The sequence below is a fragment of the Microplitis mediator genome, chromosome 3 (genome assembly GCF_029852145.1).
Source record: "Microplitis mediator isolate UGA2020A chromosome 3, iyMicMedi2.1, whole genome shotgun sequence".
Lineage (NCBI taxonomy): Eukaryota > Metazoa > Arthropoda > Insecta > Hymenoptera > Braconidae > Microplitis > Microplitis mediator.
Window position 1 is genome coordinate 5891088 of NC_079971.1, and position 18163 is coordinate 5909250.

At 29.3% G+C, this 18163-nt stretch overlaps 2 protein-coding genes across 3 annotated transcripts; one reads left to right on the top strand and one right to left on the bottom strand.

The window, feature by feature from the left end:
- Positions 1 to 1466: 1466 nt before the first annotated feature.
- LOC130665023 (zinc finger HIT domain-containing protein 3) lies at positions 1467 to 3354 on the top strand. The gene is made up of 2 exons (XM_057465260.1): positions 1467 to 1714; positions 2936 to 3354. The coding sequence occupies exons 1-2, from the start codon at positions 1647 to 1649 to the stop codon at positions 3258 to 3260; spliced, it is 393 nt and encodes a 130-aa protein (XP_057321243.1). The 5' UTR covers positions 1467 to 1646; the 3' UTR covers positions 3261 to 3354.
- LOC130665021 (beta-glucuronidase) lies at positions 3331 to 16991 on the bottom strand. 2 transcript variants are annotated; one of them, XM_057465259.1, is made up of 9 exons: positions 16833 to 16991; positions 16631 to 16719; positions 10853 to 11030; positions 10683 to 10778; positions 9404 to 9580; positions 9059 to 9291; positions 6862 to 7867; positions 4646 to 4784; positions 3331 to 3825 (listed from the first exon to the last, which is right to left on the bottom strand). In XM_057465259.1, coding segments are annotated over exons 2-9 (2016 nt in total). In that variant the 5' UTR covers positions 16633 to 16719; positions 16833 to 16991; the 3' UTR covers positions 3331 to 3640. The 2 variants fall into 2 exon arrangements, with proteins under 2 accessions (XP_057321242.1, XP_057321240.1); XM_057465257.1 differs by lacking the exons at positions 16631 to 16719; positions 16833 to 16991 and adding an exon at positions 13289 to 13459.
- Between the last annotated feature and the right edge of the window lie 1172 nt (positions 16992 to 18163).

Below are 18163 nucleotides of genomic sequence, written 5' to 3' on the forward strand. Positions count from 1 at the left end.
AAATATATCGCGTTACTAATTCCAGAAGGACTTTGATTATACACTACAAAGGGGTGTAGAATTTATTTTGATCGCCAATCGTTTTGCAAACTTATTTTGTAGCTAAAAATTGAAAACAAAATTCGAAAGCCCAAAGGGCATAACTTAAATTCGTAAACCTGAAGTTAGAAGACAAATAACAATTTTCGGATTTTTATTTCAACGAAATTACCAAAAAAATAAGAGTTAAAAAATAGGCGCGTGTAGAAAATTTACAAAACTATAGGTGCAATTTTTCTAAATATTTTTTTTTATCATTTGTCATTTTGAAAAAAATCCAAACATTATTAAACGTTGGCTAATTTTAGTATCATAGAAGACAATTAAAAGTTTTCGGAGTTTCTTAAATAAATCAAATACAGGAAAAAAAAAAAGAAACTAAAAATATGTACATGTACAAAATTAAAAAATCTATAGGTGGAATTTTTTCAAATATTTTTTTTTTGTAATTTATCGTTTCTAAAAAAATTCAAAAGTTACTAGATGTCGGCGAACTTGAGTATCATTTTAAATTACGCGCTTTTTTGGATTTCACAATTTTCGACTATAGAAAAAGTTTACAATATGATTAGCAATGGAAATAAAAATTTTACGCCTTTTTGCTTTCAAAATCAGTGACTAAATGCTCATTTTTAGTGAGTGTGAATGTAGCAGACATCAGACAAATTTAAAATTATTAATAATTAGAGTAAATAATTAGTAAAATAAAATTTAAAAAAAATGCACATTTAAAAAAAATTGAAATTTATAAGTGCATTTAAAAAAATTTTTTTTTTTTATAATTATTTACTCTAGTTATTGGAATTTAAAATTTGTCTGATGTCTGCTACATTCACACTCATTCATTTTTAATTTCCCGCTCCGAAAATTGAAAATTTAAAAAAAAAGGGAAGTTATTGGTTTCGTTCCGATTTTAAGGAGCTATTCTGACTAATAAATATCTCAAATACAACTAGATTAATTGATTCCAAAATCTAATCAGCTCTAGAACTCAATAGAACGCGTTGATTGCCACCTCAACCGCCTCAATTGGTTGGAGAAAAAAATGGATAAAAACGTTTTTTTTTTTCGAAAACAATGGCATACAAAAGTATTTTCGAGCTCGAAGAGCTCAAAAATGTATTCACAGCAATGTTTTCGAGCTCAAGGAGCTTGAAAACAGCGGGAAGTTTTGGGGCTGGCCCGTAGGGTCAACCGATAGACAGATTTTTTTCCACAACACCAAGCCCTGAGTCTCAATTTTTAATGTATTTTCTTTATTTTTTCTATGGAATTTCTTAGACGACGTCTTCTGGATTAACGCTAGCACACAGAAGTAGAGAAAACGGAGCTCAAACACGGCGGGAAATTTTTAAGCTGGCTTATGGATTACCATAAGAGTGAAATTCGAAATTAGTTTTTAAAAAAACCGCTTTGGCGCCGTTGGCGTATTTGTTTTCATCACATGAGTTTCACAAGTGTAACCTTTAAATTTTAATAACAATTACACTTTACTATAAATGCTATAAATCAAATAATTTATAAGTTGTAAACTGTTTAAACATTTTTTTTAAACTTCAGTAAAAATTACGGCTTTCAAATTAAATTTTTTTTGTTTTCTTTTAAGTATGAAAGACTGTTGTGTATGTCAGAAAAAAAACTCAGCTTACAAATGTCCAACTTGTAAACAATTTTAGTAAGTTTAATTAGTTTTCATTTATAATTGAAAATTTTTCTTATTAAATAAAAATTTATGTTCATAATATTAATCTTAAATAATTTTTTAAAATATGTGTGTGAATGTAGCAGACATGAGATGATTTGTAATTTTAAATAATGAAATTTAAAAAAATGCACACACGGATCTTGCATTTATCTGAACACGAATTTTTGAATTTTTATTTTACGTACATTTTATTATGAGGGTAAATGTAGCAGACATCAGACAAATTTAAAATTATTAATAAATAGAGTAAGTAATTAATAAAAAAAAAAACTAAAAATATGCACATGCAGAAAATTTAAAAGACTACAAGTGCATTTTCTTAAAATTTTTTTTTTAATTATTAACTTTATTTATTTATAGTTTCAAATTTATGATACTGAAATTATCCGACGCCTAATAATTTTTAGATTTTTTAAAAAACGATAAATTATGAAAAAAAAAATATTTAAAAAAATTGCACTTGTAGTCTTTAAAATTTTCTAGACGTGCAGAATTTTAGTTTTTTTTTTACTTCAAATTTAATTGTTAAAAAAAAATCCAAAAATTTTTAATTGTCTGCTAACTTAAGGATCGTTTAAATTTGTCTGATGTTTGCTACATTCACACTCATCAATTTATTCATTTATTCCCTGGTGGAAATTTTTCGAAATTTTCTCTAAAAAACTCATTTCTAAAGTTCTACAGATTTTTTTCAGAGTTCTAAAGACTTTTTAAGAGAAAAGTCCGAGAAATTTTTACCAGGTTTCTAATTTCAAAAATCGACAATTGTCGGCTACATTCCCACTCATATTTAAAATATTTGTCACTGAAGTTATCCGACATAATTTATAGATTTTTTTTTTAATTTCTGAACAATCATTTCCACGTTCACCCCAGTTCAAAATTCTTTTTTTTTTAAAGCAAATTTATTTATATATTCAAGTAAATTTTTTTTTTTTTAATTTCAAATAAAGCTGAGTGTCCGAAACTGGGACAGTGTCGATAACTGGGCCTTTTATCTTATAGCTTTTTAAATTTTCTACATGTGCATTTATTTATTATTTTTTTTTTTAATTGATTTGTTGAAAAAATTGATTGATTTGTTGATAGTTTTTTAATGAGAAATTGAATTGTGCAGCTTTGGATTTCCCTACTCCATATATTTACATTTATAATTATTAATTATTATAAAAATAAATTGTATTGTTTCAGTTGTTCCGCGACATGCTGCAAATCTCATAAATCAGTTGGCTGCGAAGCTCCAGCAGCAAAAGTAACAACGGAATCCCGTGAACCAGTTAAATATAATTTTCCCACTGAAGACACAGTGCCATTGGAAAAACTAGAATTGCTTGGTCACAGTGAAGAAGTAAAAGAATGTTTGAAGAATCCTCACGTTCGTGACATTGCTAGAGCGATACTAAACGATCCGAATCCAACAAAAGCAATTGCTCTGGCTATGACAGAACCCATTTTTGTTGAACTCGCTGACGCTTGTCTCAGAGTCGTTGAACCAGTTGATAATTTTAAAACATAATTTAGTACTATTACTAATTACCTGATATTTTATCTTTTACTCCGAGTGTAATTTAAATAATTTACTGAAATTATATTTTTTTATTCATAATTTATATTACGTATCTTATCTATAACTTATTTTAATAGTTATTTTAAAAACTAGTCAGTTAATTTACGGGCTGCTTAAATTACGTAACAAATTTTCGCTCAAAATCTTACCCTCCCTTGTCTAAATTGTACGTAATGTTTTTTTGAATGAAAATGGCAAATTGTCATCTTTAAATTACTTTCGCAATTACTGACTTACAGATACTTGTAATACAAATTTTTGTAACAAAGTGGTATGACCCTCCCCTCAAATTTGTTACGTAATTTAAGCACAGGCCCTTTGGATTACAGTCACTTAGATCCCAAACAATGAACTGGATTATTGATAACATAGTACTCTAAATCTTGAGGCGGATTTTCTCCATCAATTTCCAGTCCAAGGGCATGGTACCTTTTTCTCACATGATAAGCTGCCATTTTTGGTTCTCTATTTCTTGTAAATATTCCTTTTTTATTACCGCCCACTCTTGTATACGCTAAAAAAATTTATTTTTTTTTTATTGTCAGATTATTTTATGAATGTCAATGTAGCAGACATCAGAGAAATTTAAAATTATTATGATAGTAAAGTTATAATACTGAAGTTAGTCGACGTCTATTAACTTTTGAAATTTTTTAGAAACGATAAATTACGAAAAAGAAATTTTTTTGAAAAATTGCACCTACAGCTTTTTGAATTTTTTACATGTGCATTTTTTTAGTTTATTTTTTTTTATGATTAATTTGTTGAAAAAAATATCCTAAAATTATTAACTGTCTGCTGACTTCAGGATCATGTAAAGTTAGCAAACATTTGAAATGAAAAAAAAACTTTTTTTAACAGACAAATAATGAAAAAAAAAATATTTCTAAAAAAATGCACATGTCAGAAATTTCATAAACTATACGTGCAATTTTTCAAAATATTTTTTTCAATATTCATTTTTTTGTTACAAAAAATCAAAAATTTTTAAATGCCTGCTATATTTATTGTCATAAACTATAAATAAATAGAGTAAATAATTAATAAAATAAAATTTAGAAAAAATGCGCATTTAGAATATTTTGAAATTAATAAGTGCAGTTTTTTCGAAATATTATTTTTCTAATTATTTATAATTTTAAATTTGTTTGATGTCTGCTACATTCACACTCATATTATTTTTTATATTCAAGTGTACAGAAAAAAAAGACTTCTTAGGACTAGAAAAAATTTATTGGCTCAATAAAATTTTTGCTTTCAATTTATAGAGCGAGTAAAATTTTTTTGTGTCAAGAAATCGTTTTTTTCTGTGTGTAAAAATAATTTTGACCAACTTTGAGCTGTACGAAAGTCAGCAAAGTTCCAGATAAATTCTCCAATGAACCAGTCGAGCTGTCGAAGATAATCAAATGCTAAGAAATGTTGGGACAGAAGTGCGGTTTGATATTCTTCACTCCAAACGTACTCAGGAAACTTGAAAACAATAAAAATATAGTTATCAAAATATACATAATATAAGTAATAGTAGTTTATGCTACATGTGTACTAAGGAGCGAATAATTTGCCAATCATGTAGTCGCGACATGACGGCTGCCCAATTTCATAACACAGTAAGGGGTAAATTTTTCAAAGTCGATTTTTTAGTTTTAGTTCCAGAGCAGTCTTGTAGACATGACTGTGATCAATTTATATTTCAAAAATTTTATTTGTCAGTTACTGTGTTTTGAAATTCGGCAGCCAATGAGCGTAAGGTTTATAATGCATTAACACGAGTCCTCATATTTCAATCCCTAGCAGATCCGAATTACGGTAAATTACCGCAGTTTACTGGAAATAACCTAAATTACCGTAATTTGCGGTAAAAACCGTATTTTGCCGCAAATTCACGGTAGAATTGCGGAAAAGGTGCGGTATTTTACAAAAAAAAGAAGTAGAAAAACTACTGTAAAAATACAACATTTTACCGTAAATTGCGACAATTTACGGTAATCTACCAGAAGTTACGGTAACTTGCCTCAATCACCGCAAATTACGGTATTTTGTGGTAAAATACCGTAATTTACCGTAATTTGGATCCACTACGGATCTTTCATAACCTTAAAGCAGAATAATTATGGTAAAACTACGGAATTTTACCGCAAATTACGGCATTTCACAGAAGCATGCAAAAAGTTACAGTACTTCGCGGTATTTTACGCCAATTTGCGGTATTTTATGGCGAAAGTACGATAATTTATGATCCTGAAGTTAACAGACAATTAACAATTTTTGAATTTTTTTTTCTAACAAATCAATTGCAAAAAAAAAAAAACTAAAAATATGCACATGTAGAAAATTAAAAAAGTTACAAATGCAATTTTTTAAATATTTTTTTTTGTACAATTTATCGTTTAAAAAAAATTCAAAAATTAGTAAACGTCTGCTAACCTCAGCATCATGATAATTTACCGTAAATTTGCGGCAATCCTACGGTAGTTTACGGTAAAAGTGTATTTTACCGCAAATTTGCGGTAACATTGTGGTATTTTACCGTAAACGTGCAGATTTACTGAAAAATCGCGGCATTTTACCGTAAAGTGAAGTATTTCACTGTGTTGCGGTAAAAATTCCACTAATTGCAGTAATTTACCGTAATTCGGATCCGCTAGAGCTGAATATATTGCACGACTCGTTCGTGCTTTACGATCGAAAAATTTTTTTTCGCCTCACTTCGGTAACTAATCAATTATTATACCCTTGTTAGTTTACGGAATTAAGATGGTTTGCATACTATTTTGAAGAAAATTTAATGGAGATTAATTCCATACTTTTCAAAAATTTATTTAGTTGAATAAAAACGGAAAAAACATCAAAAATAGTTTTAAAAAATTTCCTGTCCGTTAAGTATGAAACCCGTATACACGATAACTTGCGAAAAAATGCAGTAATTGAATCAAATTTTTTTTAAAAAAATTCTTTGAAATAATTGTAGGTCTCCTATTGCAAATGGCTAGGTAACTCAGTGTCGTTTAATTACAATTAATGAAAGAATAAAAAAGGCTGTATAACTATATATCTATATATCTATGTAAAACTAACATGGATGGTGATATATCTATACATTATACGGACATTTATTCCGCTAGGGGCGCTTGTGCATTACCGTCCTAGAACAGCTGTTTTTTTTGCTAATTGGTAGACCTGAATTTTTTTTCAATTCAATTTTCTTTTATTTTTGTTTTTATTTTTACGTTTATTTTTTTTTTGTTAATAATCGAGATATTCTGAATAAGTTCTTTTATAATTATAAAAAAATAATAACATAATAAAAAACAAGACAAGTTTTAATGAAAGAGAATTGTATATATTTTAAATTTATTCGCACTTCCCGCCATTTTTTTTATTGTTATTTATTATTTCATAATATATTAGCATTACGAGTCGTGCACTTTTGGATTTTCCAAATTTTTTGTCGCTTCCGACACGACTTACAGCGCTCGGAAATTGAACTTTCAAAGCCGGTGTTGCAAAAAAAAAATAAATTACTGATTAATAAAAATAATAAAATTACTTCATGTAAACCTGGCATAGTATCAGCTCCATACTCAGACATAAGAACTGGTTTGTTGTATTTATTATTCCAAGCCTCAGCTTCGTCAATAACATTATCAGTTATCATATCCAGTCTCCCTGTATTGTGATACCAAGAATTGTATCTATTGAAACTGATGATATCCAAATATTGTCCAGCCTTATCTTCACCAACTCCGCGTGCTAAAGCAGCAGTAATCGGTCTAGTTGGGTCTGTAGTCTTAGTATGTCTTGCTATTTCCTTAAAATATTCATCAGCATCTGGGAGTTGAGTTCTCGGTTCATTGGCAATCGACCAAACGATAACAGAAGGTCTATTTTTATCTCTACGAATAAGTTCAGAGATAGCAGTCTTATGTAACGCCAATAAACTCGGTGTAAAATTTTCAGCATCCACAGATGGGCACTCGTCAATAATAAGAAATCCCTGTCTATCTGCCATGTCCATAACTTCATCACTGTAAGGATAGTGACTGGTTCTGTAGGCGTTGGCTCCAACCCACTTCAACAATTCGTAATCTCTAGTCATAGTAACGAGATCTAATCCGCGACCTCTCAGTACCGAGTCTTCGTGACGACCAAATCCTCTCATATACACGGGCTTATCGTTCAACAGTAGACTTGTATTAGTCCACTTTAAAGTCCTAATTCCTATTGGAAGTCGATATGTGTCGAATAAAGTACAATTTCCGACGGAAATAGACACTTCAAATGTGTATAGGTAACCAGTAATTGGACTCATACCTCGAGGCCACCAAAGTTTTGCATTCGGTACTTTTATTGTACCGGAAAAACTATCGGTTATTTCTTCACTTACTGCTGTTCCGTCTTCTTCACGTACAATTATGGTACACATTACAGTTTCAGATTCATTAGCGCCTTCGGTTTGAATCATGTACTTGATTAGTCCGGTGTCTCCGGAAATAGATGTTTTAATGGTAATGTCTTCAATGTACACTCGGGGTTTGGTGTACAGTAAAACTGGTCTGTTAAAAAAATAATTATTTTTTATGATACCCGCATCGTAACTTGACGATTCAGTGTCTCTAAATAGTCGGAATAAGTTAACTTATAGTCCAATGCCGAGAACAAATATCAGAAAACGCGTAAATTGTACCTTCAGTCAGCGGGCGGAAACAAACGTGTTTTGACCCTTGATAAAAAATATTAGTATATTATACCCATCGAAAAGTAGGACTTTTTTACTAGACCGGCATCTGAACGTTTAAATTCCTGCCTCTGTTTGTGGGAAAGATGGCGCAAGCTCTAATTTTTATCATTTGTTTTCTCACAAAAGAAAAGAACGACTTTCTTCACTTCGAACAGGGCAGGAATTTAAACTTTCGGTGCAGGTTTGGTCAAAATAGTATATTTTACACCTAGGGCAGTAAAGTAAGAAATGTTTCAGATCTTATGTAATTGTTGGCCGAGACAAAAGTTTTCGCTTTTCGCCTGGAGGGAAGAAATAGTATATTACACACCTAGGAAGGAAAGTAGGACATTCCGACCCACGTGCGTAATTGTCTACCCAAGCCAAAGGTGAGATTGGGACGCCCTACCTTCCTTCGGGGTGTGTATGCAATTTTTCACCAGATCGGCACCTGAAAGTTTAAATTCTTGCCTCTGTTTGTGGGAAGAATGGCGCATGCGTTAATTTTTATCATTTGTTTTCTCATAAGAGAAAAGAACGACTTTCTTCTCTCTAAACAGGGCAGAAATTTAAACTTTTAGTGTACGTATGGTGAAAAATAATATTTCTGCTCGCTGACTGAAGACATTCGCAATTTGACCTCTAATACTTGATATTTGTTTAATAGTAATTACGCACCATTAATTTTATTACAATTCTGACTGATTAAGTTTTCTAAAAATTAGTGTCAATAATTCATAGTATTCATAGTTTCTGTTCAATTATAAATTGCAAATGACAATTTACGCTTACGCTAATAATTGATTACACTATTGGTCTTCAATTAACTTATTTCTGACTGCTGACACTGAAACTTCAAGTTCCAATGCAGGTAATCAGAATGAAACAAGATTTCAGACTGCGGGCGATGTCAGCCAACTTCACCCTGGTCTGAAATCGTTTTGTTTGATCCCTTGTCACACAATGTGCTAATAAATAATTTTATTTGAATATATTTTTATTAAAAGTTCATTTAGTTTCAATATACCTGTGGATACCCGCGTAATTAAAAAAGTCAAAGGTATAGGATTGTATCCAAACAGTTCCATTATCAGATCGAGTCTCAGTAAGTCTACCTTGAGGCACACTCGTTTGCAAAAGCGTGTTGTCAACAGCAACAGTGATACGGTTTTTCCTGCCGAAAATTAAATGCGACGATATTTCAGCTTCAAATGGCAGATGTCCCATTTCATGGTTCGTTACCAGTCCATCGTTCACCCACTTAACGTTCATATAAATAAAGATAAATACTTTATTGTACTCAGCAGTGAATTAATTTAAGACAACAAGTTTCGTTTTTTTTTTTTTTAAATGAGAACAAGGAATTACTTACCACTTGAGCGAGATAATTAACCGATCCAAATCTAACAAAGACTCGCTGGTCGGCCCACGAGAGCGGAACGAAAAAAGTTCTTTGATACCACACCGTACCAACGTGGTCTCGTAATTTTCGTGACGTTGTTATGTCATTGTAAGATGACGGCACGGGCATTTGCATCGTTACCATTGTCTATAACACAAGTTTCTGTTATTTAATTGGTGTTTAAAATTTTCATTGGAATCCAAAGTAAATTACTTGAAGTTATTTATGAGATTGTCAGTGAATTAATTAATAGAATGAGTTACTAGGGACAAGATTTTTGCCTTAATTTTGAAATGAATGGTTCAAATGTTTGATAATACGGCGAAAATATTGGTTTTATCAGAAAAGTTATTAAACAAAAGTTATAGAAAATTTAATTTTCTAAAAAAAATCTCTCTTATGATTTTTTTAAACGACCAATATTTTCACCGTAATTCCAAAATTACGATTCATAATGAATGATTCAAATTTTTGATAATTACGAAAATCTTAATTTTAAAATTACGGCTTTCTTATTAGTCCTATGAAAAAATTATAGGGGATATTTTTTTTATAAAATTAAATTTCGAACAACTTTTATTTGAAAAATTTTTCGATACGACCAATATTTTCACCGTAAATCCCAAATTGAGATTCATAATAAATGATTCAAATTTTTGATAATTACGAAAATCTTAATTTTGAAATTACGGCTTTCTTATTAGTCCTATGAAAAAATTATAGGGGATATTTTTTTTATAAAATAAAATTTCGAACAACTTTTATTTGAAAAATTTTTCGATACGACCAATATTTTCACCGTAAATCCCAAATTGAGATTCATAATGAATGATTCAAATTTTTGATAATTACGAAAATCTTAATTTTAAAATTACGGCTTTCTTATTAGTCCTATGAAAAAATTATAGGGGATATTTTTTTTATAAAATTAAATTTCGAACAACTTTTATTTGAAAAATTTTTTGATACGACCAATATTTTCACCGTAAATCCAAAATTAAGATTCATAATGAATAATTCAAATTTTTGATAATTACGAAAATCTTAATTTCGAAATTTCGGCTTTCTTATTAGTCGTATGAAGAAATTATAGAGGACATTTTTTTTATAAAATTAAATTTCCTACAACTTTTGCTTAAAAAATTTTTTTATCCGACCAATTTTTTTGCCGTAATAACAAAAATTTGACACTATTAATTATTAATTATTATTTTTAAATTAAAGCAAAAATTCTGGCCTTAGTTATTACTTTTGATAGATCTTCATTAAGCCAATTATCCTGTCGTTTCTGCAAATCTTCGTTGGACAAAACTCCGAAATCCCAGAGTCCGTCTAGTGATCTCACCTGAACAAAATAATTACAAGTTAAGCTGCCTAAGTTCTCTTTAATTGTTAATTAATTAAAACAAAATTATCTACCTCTCGAGATTCACTTTCGCGTGGGTATAAAAGTCCCGGTAGTGGTTTAGGTGGTTCAACTATTGGCGGTTCCATTTCAAATGCACCTTCTACGTGGGCTATCTCGATGTCAGCGAGTGTTCTATTTATGATTAAAGCCGTTATGATTGCTGATAATATTTTCATGGCTGCTTTTGTCCTGGTTAAGTGATAAATTACGACATTATGTTATCGACCGATTTATAGAACAATAATGATGTATAAATTTTTTTTATATTATTTAATTTCAATCATTTAAAACTTCTTTTTTTTAACAATAATATTAGTATAATTTTTTTTTTTATTTCAGTTATTAATTAAATTATTGGTAGTAAAGTAATAATGAATAATGATAATAAACATATTTTTATTGTTCATTCACACATGCAGACACACACACACACACATACATACATACATACAAATATACACATATGTGTATATATATGTAATAATACGCGCGCTTTGGTATCGATAGCACCCAGAATTTGAAACTGATCGATAATACTTGGAATAATTTTTCAATCGATTACTTCGATCAAATTCAATAATTAGCAAAGTCGGTCAATTAAATTATGAACGGCAGACTAAGTGACAAAATTAAAAAAACAAGAACCGTCCGGTCTTACCCGGGAAAGAGAAGATTTTTATTGGCGTATTTGAAATTTTTGAGATCATCACCATCAGAAATAAGTTTAATGTAACGTTTAAAAAAATAAGTTATATAGTGAAAATTAAAGCTAATCGCATACGAACTTGAAGATACATAATATAGAACTAAGTCCACTTTTTGTTCGAAAGCTATTAAAGATAAAGCCAGAAAATTAGTTTTTATGAAAATCAAAAAAACTTCAAACAACAACTTGCAAACTAATCGACCGACTGGGCTCATCTTCAAGATTCTGAATCGATTATCTCAATAAGTTTTAAAATTACCAAATCGGCCACTCATCGCTAACTTATTCTCACGTATTTATTAACCTTTCGTTACTCGCGTTCACTCACCCGACGATTTTCATCGCGCGGCGAGCACTGTGCCGCCCATGCTAAAGGAAATGCGACATTGCCAAATTATAATGCTGTAATGAATTATTTCTTGCAGTAACAACAGTAAGTTTGGAAACATGGTCACAAAAATTGAATCGACGATTTAACTCGCATAATGAGCACAGTGCTCAGAGCACTGTGCCGCTTTTTCACATTCTTGTAATACATAAATATACTTTTTTTATATTTAAAATGGATATTTACACTGAAAAAAATAATCGGTAGCCACTACCGATCATTTTTCGGTAGCCGATGCCGATTATTTCAGTACCAGTTACCTAATTGTCGGTAACAGCTACCGATTTTTTTTCGGTAGCTGGTACCGATTCCAATCAGTAACGGCTACCGAAATAATCGGTAGCTGTTACCAAATAATCGGTAGCCGTTACCGAAATAATCGGTAGCTGCTACCAATTATTTTTTTCAGTGTATCAATTATAATCATATTTAACAAAAATATAGATTTCAAAAAGAGAATTGGTTAAATATAAAGTCACAAATACCTATACAGTAATTTTTATTGCAATTTTAGTCAAAAAGGCGGCGTCATGCTTATAGCGCGAGTAACGAAAAGTTAAATCACCGCCAAATAACTGTACTTGTAGAAAACATTTATCGATCAAACACATACTGATGGAATGTAAGGACACGGAATCGAAGAGGAAAAACTTGCCAAAGGACATCAAGAAATGCCTGAGTAATCCCATTTACATATCAACAGTGTTTGACTTTCTAAAAAAGCTGAAATTAATTGACAGTCTATAATTATGTAAACTTTATTATTCAAATGTAAATATTTTCTGAGGTCGCTAATAACCATGCAGTTGATGCGACCATAAATAGATATATATAAAAAAAAAAAAAAAATTACCAAAATTCATAGGGTATTTGAGAACAGGCGGTAATTTTAAAATTTTGTCACCAACGAAAAACGCAATATTGTTTAAGATTTCTCTGTTTTACAGGATAATTGTCATGGAAATTTAATCAAATTTATTAATTTTACATAAATATCAAAGTTAAAAAATGAAAGCATAATTTTGAATGAAAATATAACGTGACTGTGTTATTAATAAAAATATCGAGTTGGATTTGAATTTAAAAAATTTTCGAAATACGCTACTGACTTCTTTGTCAAAAACGTTAATTAGTTTTGATGTTAATTGTGAGTTTTAAAGTATTGCTAAGAAATATTTTGCATTATCAATAGAAAACATAAATTTTCTTAGGGCGAGAAAAATTTTCTTGCGCCAAGAAATTTTTTCTAGTTCTAAGAAAATTTCTGTTTTCATTTCCAGTGAAAATGCATCGTTTTATTTGCTCAATAAATTGTAATATTCAACTAATTTTTTAAACAAACAAAATACTTACGACATTTTAAGACTTAATTGACTCAATTTTACGTTCCAATTGGCGGTATTTTGAATGTAAATTTTTTCACTAAATGCATTCCATAGAATTACTAATAAAAAAAAATTAAAAACAACCAGAGTCTATTCAGTTGAGCGCGAACTCAAAACATTTAGTGTACGAACGAGACAATCAAGCAAATGATACTAACGGAAAAAATGGTTTAAAAAATATCTGGTGTACATAAAGATAATTAGTAACCATCACAAAATGTAACTGAAACCACCTGTGTAGCATTCGAGATTAGATAACACGAACAAGAGATTATAAATATCTCAAAATTATTTTTTTTTAGTTCACTGATGGAGAAAAAAATATAATGGATTTAAAAAAATATTTTTTCCATTATTATCAACGAGCATAAATAAATTGAAATGTTAAGTATGAGTTAAAAGCTAATTATATATTTATATACATTTAGATTTGAAGGACGAAGCTGTTATATTTCGTCACAATAACAATCTGTTCTTAGAGATGTTTTGTAATTTTTAAAATAAAACATCAAGTTAATAATTAGTGACGAAAATGAAATAATAAAAACAAATCTGTTGTTAGATTAACGTAATCTAGCTGGTTCATGCTCAATAGAACTCCATTAAAACTCGTACAAGAAAAAATACTTGCGCCTGTTTTACTTATATTTATTGTTTTTATGACTGTTACTCCTGTAATGTATATAACATGTTTTTATTGCAGTGTGTAGTGAGCAAGACGAGGAAAAACCAAGACGGCGAGCAAGTTTTCGCGGGTTGCGAAACCCATTAGAGAAATTGTTCTTGGATTCGGGCCAGATGATTTTCTCACTTGGGAACTTGGTATTGTAAACGTATATCCCGAGATTAGAGAGTGTGCTTGAATTTTAATGTTTCACCGTGAAGCGCGTTTCAAGTTCGCAGTCAATTTCTTATACTTTTTTTAACTTTTATTAGCTACTAAAATAACAATCTTTGAAATATTTATATGTGGGTAAAAATACATACTTTAGAATAGATATTCATCGTTTTATTTTGATTAAAAACAAGTTTATTTATTTATTAGTAGACTGTAAAAGTTATTGTTGAAATTAACAGAATCTGGGAGAGAAATGGACACATATTTGAGGGGAATTTAAACACGAAATTTGTGTTAAAATCTCAAGATGAAATTCGGGTAATACGAGAAGTTAATTAAACACTTTTTAAATGTCAGTGGCGACAAAAAAAATGTTAACTCTTACATTTTATTTTTGTACCATGAAAATTCAGTAAATATAATTAATATATTATGAAGAGATTATCAACAGTGACGACAATTATTATTTAACAATCAACTATTTTTTGATAGTAAATAATTTTTTTATCAGAGTCAAGGTTTTAAAAAAATCACGTGGTATTTAATACCAGTTGCAAATAGTAAATCAATTAATTTCTTTTAAAAAAACAAAACCACATTTTTATTTGGCGAAAAAATAATTTTAACATTACATTAAATAATTCGAAATTGTAACTAAATATTTTTTATTGGTATGATAAAAATTCCAGGTTTTAGTAAATGGTAAATTTAATATATTAATAATTAAAATTTTTAAGTTAAATTGACATTTATAAAATGTCCATTTCATTTTCATTTTTCTAATAATTCTTCCGTGACTATCGATTGGCATTTTAACATAAATTTTGTGTTAATTTTAAAGTAACTCTTAATAAATGTTGATAATTACAATTTTTGTAGCAAGCAACACTTTTAAAGTGTTAAATAGTATATCAATTTAAAATTTTTAAGTAACACAGTGAAATGTGTTGATTTAACACAAAATAATCAACACAAAAAATTTAACGGACCGTTTTTCCCAGATACACAATATTTTTTACTGGGTAGAAAAAAAAAATTATAGTTTCAAATTTTTAATTAAAATATTTCAAATAAATCTATGAAAGTTTGGTCTCATTTATGAACTTAAGTTTCAATTTATTTATATATTTTTTTTAATACAAAAGAAATGGGTTTAAGTAATGAAATTCTCTACTGCTTTACTTTGAATAAAAAATAACTGATTCTGTATGCATCGGTACAGATGCCAGACCAGATGGAAGAATAAAATTCGTTTGAAATTACGTGTTCAAAAATTTAACTTTTAAGTTATTGATTTAACAAGTATTTCCATCTAAAAAGTTATTAAACTTTGTGGTGAATTTAATTATTGTCAAATTAAAATCCTTCTTGTGTGACCTCATCTCTTTTATAATTTAAAAGACGTTTGCCATAAAAGTTTCACAAGCTTGGAAAAAAAAAATTACCAAAAACTAAAGTAAAGCTTAAGGCCACTGTGTTATTTAATGGTCAAAATAAAACTTTATATTCAAAAATATATTCTATGTTTTAAATTAGAAATCTTATTAAATTTTGGACAATCTTTTAATTTCGAATTCAAGATTAGACTTCAAAAATAATTATTTTTAATAGAATGCTAAGAAATTCGAATCATGAGTATAAAAAAAAAATTTCTGTAAACGATTGAGTGTAATAAGAAATAATTGTTCTAAATTCTACTATTTTTGGGCATAAAAAATTTAAAAATTGGCAATCGTTTTATAATTTTACTTTATTTCGTGTGCACATTACGACACAAAATACGAAATTAGTTGAAAAATAAGTTATCATACAAATTTTTGCGCACGAAAATAATAATTAAATTTTGAAATTTTTCAAAGTTTAACAACTTAACGAAATATAATTTTCAATATGTTAAGTCATGTTTTTTTCATATTTCTGCCGATGAGTAGAACAAAGTGAAAAGAAAAGAATGATGATTCGTCAATTTTCGATTCTTTATGGCCAAAAATAGGTGGAGTCCCACTTCTATACAATTACCCCAAATTACCCTTTTTCAACAACTCTTATCAGAAACTAACCAAGGTTTCGAAAAAAAAAGTTAACACTGTATTTTTAAAATGTTTTGAATTTAAATCCAACTCAATATTTTTATTAATGATTATGCTTCAATTTTTTTCTTCCTCTCAAACTCCAAAAATTGTCAAATTAAATTATTTTTGCTCAAAAATAAAAAAAAAACGCACAGGAAAAGCCTTCACCAGTTGAAAATTTTTCAAAGTTCCAAAAATGTTCAACTTCAAGTTCAGAACTGTCTCAATTTTTGAATATTTTCGTAACGAATTTTTTTGTACGCAGGAATTATGTAAAAAATTGATATTCATGTAAAATAATAAATTTTACTAAATTTCCGTGACAGTTGTCTATGAAAAAGCTTTAAATTTAAACCAGTAAATGCTTCAGAATTCAAATATGTAGCAATAAATAACTTACATTTTCCAAGTTGCTAATAAATTTGAAATAAAAGTCAGTGATGATTCATAGAGCTCTCAAGTATTTGCATCCCGGTCGACTTATCGTTGCTGTAAATAAAACAAGTTATCAATTTTAACCAGCAGTAAATTTAAAAAAAAAAAAAATTTTCAATTACGGAATTAAAGTTTGTCATCAGACGGCGGGAAATTAGTGCACTTACTTATTAGCCTTTTGAAGAAAAACTTGAGTAATCCAGACGGTCTATGATTATGATGATGAGGATGAGGATAAGTGTGGTTGAGATGTGCTCACATCGAGGGACTTAGCACGACTAGATGAATATGAGTCGAATTACCTATTCTATATCGTATCTCGTCAAGCCGGTCTCAACTCTACTCTACTCTTAAACTCTTGCTACATAATCATATAAACTCTTCTCTGGCATATCAATGTTTAGCTGGTCATATTTATGTCCAGGTCATTCGCACACTGTTGAATAAGTGCCAACATAAATACAAGAGGTCCAGCAGCAATAGACTGTTTGTTAATTGTGTCGGTGACCTATTTGATTTTGTACGTCAGACCTTCGGATTTATCGTGCCATTGACTTTCGATAAATTTTTTTTTTTAATGTATATATACTTGACGAGCTTTTAATTTATTTTAAACTGTACGAGAGATGGTTTACTGTGGGTCTGCATCACTTTGTTAGTGGAAATAGATCATGAGATGTCTGCAGCATGCTTTTGTACACGTGTTGTTTATGAATGAATAGCCAAGTTTCTTCCGTCAACAACGGAATCCCAAAAAATATTAACAGCATTTCGTACTGTGCACTTGATAATTAATATTAGGAACAGGATTTATTACTTAGATTTTTTGTAAATATACTGTAAAAAAAACGGGGTAAGTCCAGACGGTGTAGGTGTTGAATTTCAACACCAAAAGCGGGTTAAAATGACACTGCCGAAGGTGTAAATATTCTTTACCGATGTTAAAAAAGTTTATCGGTGCACAGAAAAAACAGATATCTTGAGTCAAGAAAATATTTTTGAAGACAAACGTTTTCGGGAACCAAGTCAAGATTTTCTTGAGCCAAGAGAATTCGTCTTGGTTGGAGAAGATTTCTACTTTATCTGAGAAAATTTAGGTCTCCAAAAAAATTTTCTTGAATCAAGAATATTTACCTTCAGTCGAGAATTTTTTTTTTTGTGTGTGTTAAAAAATATTTTTCGGTGTTAAAAATATTTTACTTTGTGCATATTTTTACTTACGCGATCACGAAAGTTAGACAGTATTTTTATTAATTAATTAAATTACTGGTGATTGAAATGGCGGGCGTAAAATTGTGTAATTTTTAAATAAATTTTTACATAAATAATTATTTAAATAAGTATATAGCAAAATTGAAATTTCCTCCAGATAATATTCATTAAATTTTAATATTTTTTTATATGAATCGTTTATTTGAGAACGCCCATGTCATGTTTTTTTACGAAATTGGGTTTTTTGCATTTTTGGGTTCTTTGGATGTCCCTCCATAGAAATCAA